General features: G+C 33.6%; 1 protein-coding gene across 6 annotated transcripts in view; it reads left to right on the top strand.

Annotated features, from left to right (window-relative positions):
- Lrp1b (LDL receptor related protein 1B) overlaps nt 1-19,249 on the top strand; it is a 1,877,349-nt gene that overhangs the window by 1,288,231 nt on the left and 569,869 nt on the right. For all 6 annotated transcript variants that reach the window (XR_012447185.1, XM_074070662.1, XM_074070660.1 and 3 more), the window contains 2 exons: nt 6,522-6,696; nt 7,476-7,570. Coding sequence is in view for 5 of the 6 variants with exons in the window: in XM_074070662.1 (XP_073926763.1) it covers nt 6,522-6,696; nt 7,476-7,570 (270 nt within the window). In the remaining variant the exon portion in view is untranslated. The remainder of the gene's footprint in view (nt 1-6,521; nt 6,697-7,475; nt 7,571-19,249) is intronic.

The raw sequence follows: 19,249 nt of genomic DNA, 5'->3' as shown, positions 1-19,249 counted from the left end.
GGGTGGCTGAGATCAGGAGGATCTTAAGCCAGGTGAACCAGGCCATAAAGAAGACCTTATATCCAGAATAGCCAGAGCAAAAAGGACTGGAGGTGTGGCTCAAGTGGTAGAGTGCCTACTTACAAAGTATGTAAGCCTTGAGTTCAAACCTCAGTATCACCAAGAAGAAATGGTATTTAGCACATTACTATTATCCTTTGAAACCATACTATGCAAGATCACTTCAAAACTTTTTACTGCTATCTAATTATAAGTTAATACCTATTGATCAGTCTGTACCCCTCCCTTGTCTAGTCTCTGATAACTACTGTCAACTCTCTACTTTTATGAAATCAACATTTCTAGATTCCATATGAGTGAGATTATGTGATACTTGCCTTTCCTTCACCTCTCTTATTTGACTTGACATGATCTCCAGTTTCATTCATGTTGCTGCAAATGACAAGATTTCATCCTGTCCTGAATAGTTTTCTATAGACACCACATTTTCTTGATCGATTGATCAGTTAATTGTCACTTAGGCTGTTTCCTTTTCTTTACTATTATGGATAATCAATATAGAAGGGCAAATACCTCTTCAGCATACTGATGTCATTTCTTTTGTATATATACCCAGTTGTGGGATTGCTAGATCATATTGTAGATCTATTTTTAATATTTGAGGAACTTCTCTACTGTTTTCCATAATAACTGTACTAATTTACATTCCCACCAACAGTGTGCAGATTCCCTTTTCTTCCTATCTTGTTGGGTTTTTTTATTCTTTTTGATAATTGGCATTTTTCCTAGAGTGAGATGGTATCTCTTTGTGCCTTTGATTTGTTGTTTTTTGTTGTTACTGTTTTAGTTTGAAAGGTAATTTTGTTTTGTACAAAAATTTTTCATCCTTTCCAAGTATTATCCCAATGTTTTTTGAGTTTCATTATTGCTGTGAGAATCCTTATGTTTATCCAGTTCACTTTTTTTTCTTTTTTTTTTGAGGTACTGATGTTTGAACTCAGGGCCTACACCTTGAGTCACTTGGCCAACCATTTTTGTGGGTTTTTTTGAGATAGTGTCTTGTGAACTCTGCCCAGGCTGGATTCCATCTGTGATCCTCCTAATCTCTGCCTCCTGAGTAGCTAGGATTATAAGAGTGCACCATGGCACCCAGCACTTTTTTCCTTTGGTGATGTGTCTTTGCTCTCTAGCTACTATAGCATCTTTCCACTGTCTCATTACAATTTTTTTAAATTTTCCTCCATGAATTTGTTGTGCTTCTTATGGGGTCTTTTATCAGCTGGGGGTTGAGGAGAATCTTTATGTGATATCTCAATTTTCTTTAATCTTGTATCTCTACTTTCCCCTTTGTCAACTCTGCTATTCAGTCTATCTTCCAACTCACCTAGTCTTAATATTTCTCTCTGCTAGTTATGGCTCACTTTCTCATTCTGTCTTTCAGTTCCCTTAGTTGAACTGTGCCTAAGCTACTATTTATTTCAGCCAGTGAATTATTTTTAACACTTTATTTTTTAATATGTTATTCTTCAGTTTTTATTAATGTTTTCTAAGAGGATTTTAAAGAAATTATTATACGGAGTCTATTATTTGATATACTTTTGACATTTTAAAAAACAGACTAGCCATTTCTTCTTCATTTTTATTTTTTTAAATTGATTTGGCAATACTAGGGCTTGAACTCAGGGCTTCATGTTTGTTAGACAGGCCAAGAACTACCACTAGTTATTTCTTTATCCAACATATAATAATTGAGAAATATGAAGACTTTGGAAGCTTTGACTATTTGTTTGTCTTTACTTTTTCTTTTGGTGATACTAGGGTTTGTACTCTGAGCCTTTCACTTACTAGGCACTTGCCCTAACACTGGTCCATGCCCTTAGCTGATTGTCTTTATTCTTACTCTTATGCTTCATTTATTTATGCACTTTTTTTTCTGATCTATTATGATAATGAACTTAGCCAATGAAGATAAAGACCTGGATTAAGAATATTTTTCTTCCAGAGAGGATTTGACTTTGATACTGATGAAGAGAAAGGAAAACTCTATTATCCAAGAATCAATTTAATTTGATTTCTGTCATTCTTTGCTTTTAAACCAGTAATCTCTCACCCAATGACTGACTATACTTCATTATTTTTCTTTTTCTTTACCTATAGAAAGAACAGAAAAAGATAAGTGTTTAAGAATTTTTTATTTGCTCTCCTTTTTAATGAGGCAGATTTTGTTTCCCCTCTCTTACCTAACAGTGTCACTGGGATATTTTTTTGGCCAGTACTGTGGGTTGAACTCACATTCCCACACTGGCTAGTCAAATGCTCTACCACTTGAGCCACATGCCCAGTCCTTTTGCTTCCAGTTATCCTTCAGATGGGTTCTCATGCTTTTGCAGGGCCAGTCTCAGACTGTATTCCTCCTACTGTGCCTCCTCTATAGCTGGGATTACTGGTATATGCCTCCATGCCCAGCTCTCCCTGGTATCATTCTTATTTATGTCTCCCACTCTGTGAGTTTAAGTACAGAATTCCCTTGAACTCAGCAATAAGAACCCATGAACATCTAGATTCTAGTGCACGTTTTTGTGTCTCTGGGTACACTAACTTCTGCATTCATGTGCCTTCTTTTATAGTTTTGGCTAACATCAATGTGTGTGTGTTATTATTTCTTAGAGAGTCTCCCGTCTGTCTGTGAGTTTGAGATGCATCTGAAAGACAAAACTTACCATGCATAAGAGAATTTTGCACAAATGTAAAAATGAAAGACTTTTCAGAATATATAATCTGTGTTACCTCAAGAAGTAAGAGTCTTTAAAAATGGAAGACAATTTTCTGAAAAATCATTCAGAGGTTTCAGTTTAACTTACTCAAAAACAAAAGTTAAGAGTCAGAATTGATCATTTTCATATTTTTATTAAGGAGAGAAAATGTGGTCAAGTATGTAGTTATTTTAATCTTTTTTCCTTCATACCGTTAGGTGAAATTTTCAAGGTACTATAAAATGTGGACATTATTGGTGCACAAAAAAAGACAAGATATATTTTAGTCACCAAACAGATAATGAGGAACTCCAATCTTGTGGGTAGAAAACACAGTAAGATAGAAAATCAGAATTGAAATGACCTATGTATGTGTTTAGATATGTACTCTTCAACATAGACTTTGGGGCTTATATTTGATTTTTCTAGCTCAATTCACATATCCTTAGAAATGCACATAATATATGTTATGAATTCATTCAGTAATTCATTAAACATACTTATGTTGAAGTCATGCTATATACTTTGGGAAGAGAGGCCAGCCTGGGCTGTATAGCAAGACCCTGAATCAACAAAACTAAGCAACAGAAGACAGACAAATTAGCAAGGAGCTTGCCCTCAAGAAGCATATGTAAAAGTAACATCAGCAAAATAATTAACACATTAGCAAGAAAGGAATGGACCAAATACAGTTCTATTGAATTAGGCAGATGGCAAAAATCCTTCCAGCTAGGATACACAAGAGAAATGGTGATGGTTTTGTGGTTGAAGAGGGTGATGTTGCCTAGCAACTCGCCTATTTTGCATAAGAACTATACAAGTAAGGTCTGAAATCCAAATTGCTTCTCTATGGTTTGGAAAAACCTAGACAGGTCTTAGAAATCTGAAAGCACATCAATATGACTGAAGTGTAGGTAAGTTGTTAAGAATAGTGAGAAATAGGTTGGGAAGGTTGTTATATTCAGACTCTATAGGAGACCAAGCTAAGGGAATTTAGACACCACTTTATGGGTGGTTGGAAGCTATTGAACACCCTGGGGCAAGTGAAGGTCATGATCTGGAGCTCTCTCTACTAACAACTTGCAGCAAATAAACCAATTGCTTGGAATTTGAAAACAGAGGATGTCATTGTACCATGAAAGATAGCAACAGATTTGAGAGGGCATGAAACATAGAACTGGCAAGCACTAAATATGTATTAATAGCTTATGTTTGGCTATACTTTACAATTTAAGGGTAAAATATGTTCTTTAGGCCATAAGACTGAGACAATCACAAATGAATAAAATAACTTTGAGTAGCAAAGGCAGCAAAAAGTATTTGAAGAACATGTATCTTATGGGATATAAAAATGTGCTTTATTATTTTTGCCAAAATCAAACAATGCAAGGGTTAAATATACAAAGTATTGAGTTCTTGCATTAGTAAAGTATCTTTCTACTCAGCTGCATAAACACATATCATCTAATGTGATATTTCCAACAATCCCATGAATTATCTATCATTTGCCTTAATTCACAGAGGAGAAAAGAGGCTGAGAAGCACTCACATAACTTGATCAATGATTAAAACAAAAATAGGCCTGACCAGGAGCAGTAGTTCGCTTCTGTAACCACAGTTATCAGGAGTACAGATCTCAGGAGCATAGGGGTTTCAGGCCAGTCAGGGCAAAAAATTCATCATATCCCTTCTCAACAAATAAGACAGGCATGATGGTATGCTCCAGTCACCCCAGGTACAAGCAGGCCATAGGTAGGAGGATCATGGTACCAAGCCAGCCCTGAGCACAAAGCAAGATCCTATCTGAAATTAACTAAAGCAAAAAGGGCTGGATGCATGGCACAAGTGTTAGAGCACCTGCCTATCAAATGTGAGGCTCTAAGTTCAAATATCCTAGCACCAAAAAAACAAGGAACATAAATCAAAATCTTCTCATTCCTGCCTCTTAGTAGTAAATGCAGAGCATGGATAAGGAAACCTGTAGATCCTGCGTGCAGCAAATAAATAACGCACAGAAAATTTAACAAGAAGTGATGCATTAGTTTTGTCTGGAAAAAAAATAACTTAATAAAGACAACTATTAAAAATTTGAAGTGCAATGTTGAATAATGAAGGAAGTTCACATTCAGTCTACACTGGTTTAACCAGCCAATGAATGATGAAGGGGAACCTACAGAGAGCCAGGGTAGTTGATTTGTGAATTGGCAACATGTGCAATATTTTCTAAGAGCACCTTGACTAAGAATTTTTATAAATATTAAACATTTTTGTACAGAAAAGAAGACTTGGTCAAATGTGTTAAAGAAGGTCATCACTCCATTGTCGAAGTTTGTAACCAACCTAGAACTGCTGGTCCTCCATGTCTTCTTTCAATGTCTTTGTGTGTGTGTGTGTGTGTGTGTGTGTGTGTGTGTGTGTGTGTGTGTGTGAACCCAAGGCCTTGTGCATGCTAGACAAGCACTCTACCACTGAGCTACTCAGCATTTGTTTTTTTTGAGATAGGGTTTCACTTTGCAGCCCAGGCTGAGCTGAACTCCTGATCGTCCTACTTCTGACTCCCCAGTGCTGAGATTACAGTCATGCACCACATACTGCTTGTTTTTCTCTCTTAAATGTTGAAGTACTTGCCAAGATTTACAAATCTGGAGTTTTTCACTTTTGCATGAAAAAAAAAATCTAGTTTTATGGGTCCTTTTGTAAGTATAGTAAAGGAACATGTAGCTATTCCAGTGGAGCTCAGTTACAGCTGCTCCATCGTTGACAAGAATCACTACCAGGTCAGCAGCAGCACCTAACAGCTATTTGGCACTGCAGAACCTGGGCTCCTCCCCAGAACTACTAAATCAGAGCCTTGATTTTAACATTTTCAGGTGTCTTGTAGGTTTGACAAACAGAGGTCTAAAGAACTCTAGAAATACAATGTGGTAGAAAATATCAAAACTTTACAAAATAAAACCAAACCCAAGTAGAGTAGTAAATACCACAAATTGGGCACTAAACATGCCTACTTTTTATGTTAGTATTTGAAAAAGATTTTCTAATCCCCATCATTAGGAAGACTTCATTCTGTTTAAAATGTACACTATATAAGATTCAACTCCATGTTCTCAAAGATGCCTAATTCAATAATCAAGTAATATTATCCAAATATTCACATTGGCTGTAGTGTATCAAAACGTAATTAGGTTTCAGCAATTTCTGCGGAATCTGTGTTGGTGGGATATTAAAAATATTTTAGTTTTTTTTTCTCATAACTCATTCAATTCCTGTTAAATATCTATTTTAAAAAATGTTGAAGTCTGGTGACTTTTAGGAAAGTTGAAATATTTTACTTCATTGCAGTAATAAACTACACATAAAACATAAAATAATCCATTTGTTCATAGCCCACAAGTACTTTCTCCTACCTAGAAAGATATGCTGCCAAATGGAGAAACTATTAGTCTAATTTAAATTTTGGTCACCTTGCCCATAAAAGATTTGTGTCTCTGTCTGTCTGCTAAGTGTTTACTAGTGAATCATTGACAGGAGTGTAATTTCAATGCTAATTGTTGCTTCAGGTTTTTAAATGCCTCAGCAATAAGACATTAATGACTATTCATGCTTTGCGAAGAGTTGATAAGGGAATGAGATTACAATCTTTTACAATTTTAGCTAACAAATTAAAGAGTAAATTAAATTTTCCCTTAGACACAAAATAACTTACTTGAAAAGACAACAGAATGAGAAACTTCATTCACTTCTAATTTTCTTTTTCCTGTTTTACAGATATTCAGAGTATCAGAGGGCTAGCAGTGGATTGGGTCTCACGTAATTTATACTGGATTAGCTCAGAATTTGATGAAACGCAAATTAATGTGGCACGGCTAGATGGCTCTTTGAAAACCTCAATTATCCATGGAATTGATAAACCACAGTGTCTTGCAGCTCACCCAGTCAGGGGGTAAAGTATGATTATTTTTTTAAGTTTTTACAAAATTTTACACTATCACTCTGATTTTATGTAAAAGCATTTTTTCATTCAGAATATATATATACAGTATATATACTGGCCAAAATGCGACTGTGGACATTATAATCCCTGGTTAGAGGTTTCTACCTGCATAAAAACAATTAAGATTTCATTAATTTGTGTTTCTGAGGAATGACAATCCAGAATAAAGAGAGATGTCGGGGAAAGTCATTGATTTAATTTTGAATGCCAGTTGTTTTTCTACCAGTTGTTAGTATGGCCACTACTAAGTAGAACATGTTCTCCAGTTTTCTGATGAGTACAGGATCATGCACTCTTGAGAGAACCTGCATAGATCTACCTAAATGAAGCTCTTTCTCTCCAAAGCTTCCAACAGAAGTGGTTGAAATGACTTTGTTCCCATCTACAGTGTCTGATTACTTCACAGGCAGGAAGATTCAATCTTGATGAATAGTTTAAGATGAAAGTAATTTGCTATAGTCATATTAAGTATTCAGTATTGAAAGTAGGAGGAAAAAGGGAAGGAGATAATTTTCCTTTAATGACAGGAAAAAGCAATAGTGGTGCTTTCTTCCCAGGCAAATTACAAAAAAACATGTTCTAAGCAAATAATTTTAAGCCTTTCTGAAAAAGAATTAATTCTGAGCCAAGAATATATTTTGATGTTTACTTTGTTCTTTAGTGTATGCTTTTACTTTGCAAATAGGTCCACATCTAATATTTTTAATCCATGCCTCTTTTGAATTAAGGAAACTCTACTGGACAGATGGAAATACAATTAACATGGCCAATATGGATGGGAGTAATAGCAAGATTCTCTTTCAGAATCAAAAGGAACCCGTTGGTAAGTATTTTATTTTTAATAAAATAAAATGACCCTTGATTACAGTCATTCTAATTGGGGTGAGATGAAATCTAAGTGTTTTGATTTGCATCTCTTTTATAACCAGGGAAGTTGAACACTTCATGTGTTTACTGGCCATTTGTACCTCTTCCTTTGAGAATTCCCTGTTTAATTCATGTGGCCGTTTCTTCATTGTGGTGTTGATTCCTTGGGGGATGAGTTTTTTGAGTTTCTTGTAGATTCTGGATATTTGTCTTTCATCACATGAGTAGCTGGCGAAGATGTTTCTCTGGTTCTTTGGGCAGTCTCTTGCATCTGGTGACTATTTCCTTTGCTGTGCAGAAGCTCTTTACTTTGATGCGGTCCCATTTGCTCATTGTTTCTCTTAGATGGTAAGCCTTTTAAGTTCGGGTTAGGAGGTCATTCCCTATACTTATCTATTCCAGTGTATTTCCTACATCTTCTTGGAGTCATTTCAAAGTTTCAGGCCTTATATCAAGGACTTCGATCCACTTTGAGTTGATTTTGTTACAGGGTGAAAGACAGGGTATAGTTTCAGTCTTCGACATGTAGATATCCAGTTTTCCCAGCAACATTTTTTGAAGGAGCTGTCTTTTCTCCATTGGTGTTTTGGGCTCCTTTGTTGAAGATCAGTTGGATATAGATGTGTGAGTTTATGTTTGGATTTTCTGTTCTGGTCTATTGGTTTTCCTGTCTTTTTGGTGCTAATAGCATGTTGTTTTTATTGTTATTTCTCTGTAGTGTAGTGAAGTAGGGCACTATGATGCTTCCAGCATTGGACTTTTTGGTCAGAATTGCTTTGGCTATTTGAGGTCTTTTGTGCTTCCATACATATTTCACAATTGTTTTTTTCTATTTCAGTTCAGAATGTCATTGGAATTTTGATAGGGATTGTGTTGAACATGTAGATTGCTTTTGGTAGTGTGGCCATTTTCACAATGTTGATTCTACTGATCCACTAGCATGGAAGTTCTTTCCATCTTCTGATGTCTTCTTTGATTTCTTTCTTCAATAGTACATAGTTTTCATTAAAAGGTCTTTGGGTTTTTTATTAGATTTATTCCAAGGTACTTTATTGTTTTTGAGGTTATTGTAAATAGGATTGTTTCCCTAATTTCTTTCCCGGTCTGTGCATTGTTGGTATATAAAAAAGCTACTGATTTCTGTATGTTAATTTTGTATCCTGCTACTTTGCTGAAAATGTTTCTGATTTCTAATAGTTTTTTGGTAGAGTTTTTAGAGTCTCTTAAATAGGATCATGTCATGTGCAAATAGGGATAGTTTGACTTCTTCCTTCCGTATTTGAATCCTTTCCTTTCTTGCTCTTATCTTATTGCTCTGGCTAGAAATTCCGAAACTATATTGATTAGAAGTGGAGAAAGTAGACATTCCTCTCTCATTCCTAATTTCAAGGGGAAGAGTTTCAGTTGTTCTCCATTTAGTATGATGTTGGCTCTAGGTTTGTCATCTATAGCCTGTATTATATTGAGGATCATTCCTTCTATTCATAGTTTCTTCAGAGGTTTTATCATGAAAGGGTGCTGGCTTTTGTCAAAGGAATTTTTGTGTCTATTGAGAGAATCATGTAGCTTTTGTCTTTGCTTCTGTTTATATGCTGTATTACATTTATGGTTTTACGTATGTTGAGCCATCTTTGTATCCCTGGCATGAAACCGACTTGGTCATGGTGTATGATCTTTTTGATGTGTTGTTGAATCTTGCTTGCCAGTATTTTGTTGAGAATCTCTGCGTGTATATTAATTAAAGTTCTATAGTATTTTATATATGTAATATAAATGTCTATAATTCCCTTTTCTGGTTATGTCTTTATTGGGTTTCAGAATTAGTGTAATGCTGGCTTCATAGAATATGTTTGGTAGTGTTCCTTCCCTCTCTGTTTCCTGGAAATGCTCAAAGAATACTGATGTTAGTTGTTCTTTAAACATTTGGTAAAATTGGGCTATGAATCCATCAGGTCCTGGGCTCTTCTTTGTAGGGAGACTCTTTATTATTACTTCAATTTCATTGCATGTAATAGAACTATTAGATGGCTAATATATTCTTGGTTCAATTTAGTTTGTTTATATGGTTCTAGAAATTTATCCTTTTTATCCATTTTACCTAGATTTTCCAGTTTACTTGAATATATGTTTTCGAACTACTCTCTAATGATTCTCTGGATTTATTGGTATTTGTGGTTATGTCCCCTTTATCATCTCTAATTTTAGTAATTTGGGTCTTCTCCCTCTTCCATTTTGTTATGTTGGCTAAGGGTTTGTCGATCATGCTAATCTTTTCAAAAACCCAACTTTTTGTTTCATTGATTCCTTGTGTAGTTTGTTTGGTTTCTATCTTAATGATCTCAGGCCTGATCTTCATTATTTCTGTCTCCTGGTTTAGGGTTTGATTTGTTTTTGTTTTTCTAGGAGATTTAGGTATGTTATTAGGAGGTTTAGGTATGTCATTAGATTGTTTATTTGAGATGTCTGTTTTTGTTTTTGTTTTTATGTAGCCACTTATAGCTATAAACTTTCCCCTTAGCAAGGCCTTTGTTGTGTTCCACAGATTCAGGTAGGTGGTATTTTCATTCTCATGGGATTCTAGGAACTTTTTAATCTCTTTCTTTACTACTTTGGTCACCCATTGGGTTTTTTTTTAGCAGTGTATTGTTCATTCTCCAGGGGTTTGAATATTTTCTGGGATTTCTTTTGTTGTTGAAGTCTAGTTTTATTCTGTTGTGATCTGATATGATTCAGAGGGTAATTTTGATTTCTTGAATTTGTTGAGACTTACTCTGTGTTCTAAAATATGATCTATTTTGGAGAAAGTTCCATTCTTTTCCTGCAGAAAAGTATGTGTATTGCCTAGTTGTTGGGTGACACACTGTTGATATCATCACCATGTCTATTTGCCCTAGTGTGTGTAGTAGCTCTCTAGTTTCTTTGTTGATCTTTTGTCTGGAAGACCTATCTATTGGTGACAGTAGGGTATTCAGGTCTCCCACTATCACTGTGTTAGTGTCTGTCTGTGTTCTTAGGGCCATTAGAGTTCTTATTAATGTAGATGGGTGCCCCTGTGTTTGGTGCATATATGTTAAGGATTGACATTTATTCTCAATGAATCATTCCTTTCATTAGTATGAAGTGATCTTCATTGTCTCTTCTGAACAATTTTAGCCTAAAGTCTACTTTGTCAGATATGAGTATAGTTACTTCTGCTGTTGTATGGGGTCCATTTGCTTGGAAAACTTTTTTCTACCCTTGACTCTAAGTCAATGGTTATTTTTTTTCAGTGAGATAAGTCTCTTATAAGCAACATATGTTGGGTCTTCATTTTTAACTCAGTTTGCTGATGTATGTCTTTTGATTGAGGCTTTGGAGCCATTTATATTCAGTATTAATATTGAAAGGTGCCTGCTGTTTCCAGTTATTTTTATTCTCTTGTTGCTTAGTTTTACCTATTCCTTGTTTACTGGAATGCTTGCTTAAAATCGTTTATTCTTTCTTGAGTCTTCCTGTGTCAGTATAATTTTTTCTTCTATATGTAAAAGTCTTTAAGTGTCTTTTGTAGTGCTGGCTTGGTGGTCACAAATTCCATTTGTTTTTTCTTGTTGTGGAAGGTTTTAATTTCTCCTTCAATTAGGAAGGATAGTTTTGCTGGGTAGATTAGTCTAGGTTGACAATTGCTTTTTTTCAGGGTCTGAATTATATCTTTCAATGACCTGCTTGAATTTAGAATTTGAGTTGAGAAATCTGTTATTAGAATGGGTTTGCCTTTATATGTGACTTGTATTTTCTCTTTTGCAGCTTTCAGAATTCTTTGTTTTGTGTGCTGAGTGTTTTGATTATGTTGTGTATGGGGTGTTTCCTTTTTGGTACTGGCAGTTTGGTGTTCTGTAAGCTTCCTGCACCTGGGTGACTCTCTCTTTCTTGAGGTTAGGGAAGTTTTCACCTATTATCTTAGTGGATAGTTTGTCAGTGCCTTTAGTTTATATTTCTTCTTCCACACCTATGATTTGTAGGTTTGGTCTTGTCATGGTGTCCCAGATATTTTGTATATTCATATTTTCTTTCATGATTGTTTCATGATTCTTTCATGAATCATGAAACATTCTTTCATGATTGTTTACTGTTTGGTTTAATTCTTCTATCTTGTCTTCTAGTCCTGATACTTTATTTTCAACTTGCTTTACTCTGTTCACCAAGCTTTTGACTGTGATATTTATTTGGGATATTGAGTTGTTTATTTTGGATTGATTATTTTTCAGGGCTTCCATATCTTCATTGATTTCATCTTTCATATCCTGGATAGTATTCTTAATTCCATCATCTGTTTCCTTATATTCTCTTTGAGCTCATTTAACTGACAAACTGTATCTTAAGTCAACATTGAACACTGTGAATGAGACATTCATTTATTCAATAATTAAAGTTTTATTGAGTATTAAATTTTTCAATAGGCCTATTGATAAAAATATGACACTGCTATTTGCCTTCAAAGACATAAGAACCTAAATTATTTTTGTTTCCCTTAAGTAACTGCAAAACTTTGAACACATTAACTGTTAGTTTGGTGGTGCTTGGCTTTCTATCAATATAATCAACACAAAATGTCTTTTTCAAAAAATCTCATGAGAATTGGATGAGAAAAAATGATGAGAAAAAAATATACAGCCTTAGTAATAGAGCCTGTTAGTAATACCAGAATAATATACAGTAAGTCCAAAAGATTGAGATTCAAATAATTTTCCTGTAATACTAAAGATGGTAAGTCTATTTTTCAATAAATGGAATGAACTTGGTAGAAATCTTAAAGATGAAATGTATGCAACCACTTGGGCCTCCAAGATGAGCCTTTTTTAGCAAATGTGGGGATTTAACTCACATTAACATGTTGCTGTTATTCCTGAGACAAACAAATGGAAGTACCTCTGTTCTACTCTCAGAGCTTTCCAGTATAGCACCAGTAGAAAAGGACAACCTGTCCTAGCCTTGCTCTTGCTGTGATTTGTATACAGACATAATTTACAAATGTCTTCTAGTACTGCCTACTTTGTCCAGTTAGTCTTATTAACTAGAGCTAAGATCAGTGGTCTCCTCACTATAGAATAAGAACTTGTGTCATGCAGATATAAATGTACCAAGTTATACCTCTTTTTGTTTCCATAATCTGAATGATCTGTGACAAATATCTAGTCTGCTGTATTCTATCACATTTCTGTCTGACACAGGTATCTTTATTTTAGATTCACACAGGAAAAGGGCAAACAATTGAAGTTTTCCTCTGCCTATGATCTTCCCCAGTTCCTAGCATAAACAACTTTTTTATATTGGTGGGTCACTTACATCTCTTTTGAAAATATTCACCATCTTTCACAATCACTCCAAATTAAGTGACTTAAATTATTCAAGACCTAAGTATAACAGAAAAAAACAACTTTAGGAACCCAGAAATGAGAAGTTTCCAACAGTTTTCATATTCACATAAAATATTCCTTTTATATGTTTGAAAGACATGATGGTTTAGGAGAAATTGTTTAGTGGGCCATATAAATCTGGATTTGATTTCCTGCTTTGATTCTTACTAACTGTGTGACTTTTTTAGGGTTCAGTTTCATCATTGTTAAATGGAGATGTTAGTAGCTAAATTTGCGGTTATATGGAGATATAAGGCTCATATGCATTAGCTCATGTTCTAGCAATTCAATATTTACTTATTTATTCTAGAGGATTTTCATACATGTGCTCAGGGAACAATTACAAAGAAGTTAATTAAAACATTGGTTTTCGTAAAATAAAAAAAATGGGAAGAGAGGAATTCATTCATCAAAAAGGAATGAATGAATGAATATATGGCTTGTTCATTGTTAAAATATGTTTGTATATATATTATATACATATATAGAACTAAAAAGCACTGAAAAAAATAAATAGAGTCATACTTATGTACTCAGAATGTGATACCATTTGTTTAACTTCAGCACAAAACATAAAACATTTTTATATATTGTTCATGGATGTACGTTTTTTTTGTAAAACTGTGGGAAAAATGTAACTGGAAATAAACACACCAATTTTATATAAAAATTTTCTTTGGGAAGGGGCAAAAATAACATTTGAAAAGGAACCTTCATTTTTGTCAAAGGAGACTTTGATTGTAGTAGTAAAACAGTAAATATTTGATAAAAATTGCTCAAATTTAATATAGCAAAATGTTATTAATGTTCAATTATGGATAGTGAATGCATAAGTTTTTAATATCTTCTCTCCTCCACATTTAATGCTGTCTCCTCACAATATTGTCAAAATAAGTTGCTATTTAGATAAAGCTGAGTGTTTTTGCTTACAGGAGCAGGTAAGTCTTAGCAGTCTTAGAGAGAGGGGAAAAGTGGAAATAATAGTTGAGATTTTGAAGACTTGTTTAAGGCAGTTCTTTCGATTGGAAGAGTAGTTAGGACTGAATAAGGATTAGTGTATAACAATTTCTGATAGATGAATACATCAAGAATCGTAAGCTGTCTGCTTTTTGCTGCAGAGTTTCTGGTTCTTTCAGGAAGTTCATGAAATGAACAATAATATAATCCAAAAGTTTCCTATGTGGAATTATTTTTTCAGGCCTGGATAACAAACCTAGGATCTCATACATGCTAGGTAAGCATTCTCACACTGAGCTATATCCTAGGCCTTATATGTAAACTTTCTCTTAAGCAGAAGGTTTAAAAATATATATTCATTCTTGTTTAGGAAATATATCAACCATATTCACCTTCATAACTTCCTTCTTTTACCTTATCTCTCTCATATGTGACCTCCCTTCAACGTGACCTGTTCTTCATAATATTGCTGCATTTATATTAGTTCTATATTCCACATATGAGAGAAAACATGGCTTTTGTTCTTCTGAACCTGGATAACTTCACTTAAGATGATGTTCTCCAGTTCCACTCATTTACCTTCAAATGACAAAGTTTCATTCTTCTTTGTTGTTGAATAAAATTCTATTGTATATAAATACTACATTTTCTTAATCCATTCATCAGTAGTGGGATATAGGTCTTTACTCCCAGCATCAGTGAGTCTGAGGCTGGAGGATTATCTGTTCAAGGTCAGCCTGTATAACATAGCTCATACCCTGTCTGAGACAGAGAGAGGAAAAGAGAGGGAGAGAGAGAACAAACTAAACTAACAGTTTTACCTTTAACTCTTCTTTCTTAACTCTAAATTCATGTATAAACTAACTTGTTTGTGAAAGTGTTATGGTAAGCACTGTAGATAACACAAAGAAGTTTCTGTACACTCTTTACTGTGATGACTAATCTTGATTGTCAACTTGATTGGATTAAGAAAAACCCATGAGATTAGTGAAGCATGTATGTGGGTATGTCTGCAAGGGCATTCCCAGAGACAATTTGAGCATATGGGCTCTGACTAATGAATGGATTAATTACTTGATGCATTCATAATCTAATGACATTATTAGGAGGAGGTAAAATGAAAGAGGTTTCCTATTTGGAGAAATATTTCACTGGAGTTATACCTTGGGACTGTATTTTTGCCCTGGCTCCTTTTGGTATCTCTTTTCTCTGCTTCCTGGCCTCCAAAATATTCTGATGTATTACACCCTTCTACCACGATGGACTGCTACCTCTGAAACTATGAGCCAAAATAAATAGTTCTTTCCTTTAGGTTATTTTTTAGGAGGTATTTTGGTCACAGTGATACAAAAGTAACTTACTTTTCAGTATTTATATCTTAATGAGAAGAGAGTAAGGAGCATGGTAGAGTTTACATGTTGGTTGGTTTCTATGCGGGGTTATTGAAGAAAAATTGTGTGCTCCCATAATGTGTCAGTTACTGGGAATCAAGAAAAAGAGACATCAGTGCCTTCCTTATGAAATTTATAATCTAAAAATAAATTTGTAGTTGACCAAAACTTTCCACTCCAGTCATATTTCCCTCTTCTGATTCTTTCTTAATTATCAGACTCCTTTCCCTAAAATTACATTTTCAAAATTTATCCCTTTGCCTGAATTACCTTTCATTTTAGTTTAGTTAGCTGCTCCTATCTAATAAGCAAGTGTTATTTCTTCCAAAGAGCTATCTTTAACTTTCCTGTCTAGGTTGAAATCTTTTAAAACAGATACTGTGAACATTATGAATTTCACTTGTTAGGTCATACCATTATTTAAATTTTCTATCAGATTGTTGAATACTTAATTGACAACTGCTTCATCAGCTAGAAAGAAAGCTCAGTAATGATATCTGTTTGATTTATCATTGTGTCATGAACTTGTAGCTCAATGGTTGCACATAAGCAGATCTTCATGGAATATTTGTTCCATGAAGTGAACATTGTCTTTCCTATTATATAACAATAGACTCTTCAAGACTCTTGAAGGATTGAATAAACCTAGGATTTATTTCTATACTTTGATTGATAAGATTACTTCATGAAAGTGTGATATTTACAAAGAATATTTCCAACAGATGTGCATTCTTGGTGATCAGGGATCTTGGATATGGGTTAATGATGCTTTTTATTCTATGCATCTGATGATTAGGTAGCAAATTACAATGCTATTAGATTTATATTTTTACCATAATTTTCCCAAAGTATGGTGTACAAAATTATATTTACTGGGTTGCTTATAAATAAATGAATGGCTAGCCTGGAAAGAAAACGTGGAAATAATTTGGTTTCTAAACTGGCCCTCCACTTAATCCTTCTTGCTGTTTCTTCTCTGACTAACCTTGAAGCCATTTGGCTTTTATTAGCACCTCCAAAATTTTTCATACAATGAAAGAATAGGGCAAAGATAATAATGGTCAAGTTATCTTCTTATTGATAAGTCCTCTTAGCACAAGAAATAAAGATAAAATCTATTTTTTTACAGTAATCCCTTATCCATGGCAATCCTATTTGTTCAAATTTCTTTTGATCTATCTCAAGAGGTTTGCAGTTGTTAAAATAGATTAAAAATATCTTTCATAACAGATGTTTTTAGTATAATATTTTCACTGAATGTGCCTGACCAGTTTCTTAAAATGTTTTTAAGAGCTTATATTGTTTACTAATCCAGACAAAATACTAAATTATTTCAGATTATTATGTTTTCTATTTCTAGAATTTATTTTTTTTTAATTATTCTTCTTGTCTTTGTGGATTGCTTAAAATACAAATACAAGTAGTTAGATAAACATTTTTTGGCTTTATATATAAACTACTATTTAATGTAAAAATCAATGTTAGGTCTCATAAGGAAACACGTGCAGGAGAATCCATGCATGGATAATCCAACTTCACTTTCAGAATGTTCCTCTGAGATGATTTCTAAAACTTAATTTTATAGTTCTGTGAATGGATGTGTGAATATTTAACAACAACAAACACAAACTTTTTTTCTGGTACACATGATCATCGTATCCATAAATACTTACACACTTTGGAATATTTATCACTAGACTATTTCCATATTTTGATTTTATTTTCCCATTGAGAACAATTATTATAATTACTGTTTAATGATAAGTCTGTCCTGGTGAACTCTGTCTTCAGTGGTCTGCCCACTACATTCCTTAAGTAATTTCTATGATGAGAGTTAGGTGATTAGGAAAGGCAGAGGCTCTGTTCAGCTGAATTTCTTGTCGTGGATATTATAAAGATTATAAATTACTTCTTCCCAGAATGTGAGGAGAAAGCATAATATTTTGTATGGAAGCATCAACTTATAACAATTGTTACCTATCTCCTCTTAAGATCCCTATATTCTCACCAGGAGGCACATCTTTGTGTTTGCATGCAATTAGCCTAACATCTCCATACAGTAAAACCCTGATCACTTTGGTAACAAAAATAATATAATTATCTTCCCTTTATAGATTCAGAATCAGGTTTATTGAAAAAACATTAGTTACCTGTGATGAGTGGTAAAATCAAAATTCAAAACCAAATTTATCAGCTTCCAACATCTTATTAAATCATCACCATTATGCTATGACCATTATGCTATAACCATCTAGTAATTACCTTACTTGAAGCAAAAAAATCAGAGAATAAACCTGGGAAAAAGAAAAATCCAAGATATAGCTACTCCTGAGAAATGCAGGCCCACTTAAGACACAGCAGTTGGCTTTTCTAAACAGCCAAAAGTATACAAGTATCACTGGCACCTCTGTGCTAATTGTGCATCAGAATTAATTATTTTTGAATTCTTACATGCTAATTTTAAATGGCAAATCACTGATACACTATACTTTCAAATTTATGGAATTGTATTTTGGTATTTTAACTCACAGATTTTCTTTGCTTGTTGGCTTTTAAACTCCTATGTGTGATATACTTGAACTTAGAAATTAATCACCTTATCAAAACACCTAACTTGGCATTTGATGAATGTGCATCACTAAAGACATCCTTTAACAGTTTGGGCTAAATAACTTTATTTACATTAAATACAAATCAATATTGCAGTTCTCCATTGTTGAGTTAAATATTCTCAATTAAGATTTATTGCTCAGTCTTAGTTATGTGAAATGCTTAGAGCAGTTTACATAACAGAAGATTATAATTTACTACTTAAAGTGATTTCCATATTTAAAATGTCTTCCTATTATGAATTTTATTCCTTAAAGCTCATTTAAAGGAACTCAGCTTGTCAATCAACATTATCCTACATGGTTTGTTAGGAGACTCTATATACTATGTACTTTATTTCCTTTATGTTTTCCTTTTATTTTTAATGTAATTCCAATCAAAACATTTGCTTATGTAACCTTTAAATACAGCTTCTTAATTATTCCAAGCATTCTCTAGTGTTTGATCCTTCTATATGATGTATTAGTAGGTTTTGAAGCGTATTCATGAATAAGATTCATCAAAACTTTTTGCCACATCAAAAGAATTAAAGAGATGTTCTTCAGAACAGTCACCTTAATTATATATGAAGTACACAATGAACATGAAAAAGCCATGTACACCAATCGAAATATTAGGAATAGGTTACAAAAATGTCTAGAAAGCCTAATTATATAATATTAATTTAATATTATAATAATAAAAACACAGTAATTTAAATTTCAACTGAGTTTTCATTTATTTATTCATTCAAATATTAAATGAAATGAAGTTTTTTTTTAAGTTATGAAGGATATACTAGTTGCCAGACTCTCAAAATAAAACTTTCAGTCCCATTCTCAAGAAGGTCATTGCTCAGTGAAAGAATAAGTACCAGATAGTAAAAACCCATTTGAATAAAACTTTAGTAGAGTTAAATCAATGCATTTAATATAATACATAAGCACTATGAACCTGACATTGAAAAGGTACTATCAGTAGACTCTGTGAAAATAGAGGAACCAGTAAAAGGCGAAAGAGTTGTAGCCAAACTGGTGATATTTTGAAATTTCAATAGGATCTTAAACAAAAATATACTTTCCTTTATAAAGACATGAATGACAGAAGACTATGATTATATTGCTGAAAAACAGTCATAAAGAGAAAATATTGAAAGCTGTCAGATAAAAGGAAAGACACATTGTTGCTATTTTTCTAACCTGGAGTTGTATGGAACAGCTGAAACTAGATAAAATATACTATACTTTAAAAGAATGGCAGAAGAAGAAGAAGGGGCATCCTATGCTTAATAGAAAGGAAAACAAA

Source organism: Castor canadensis, chromosome 4, assembly GCF_047511655.1.
Source record: "Castor canadensis chromosome 4, mCasCan1.hap1v2, whole genome shotgun sequence".
Lineage (NCBI taxonomy): Eukaryota > Metazoa > Chordata > Mammalia > Rodentia > Castoridae > Castor > Castor canadensis.
This window is presented reverse-complemented; position numbering and strand designations above follow the sequence as displayed.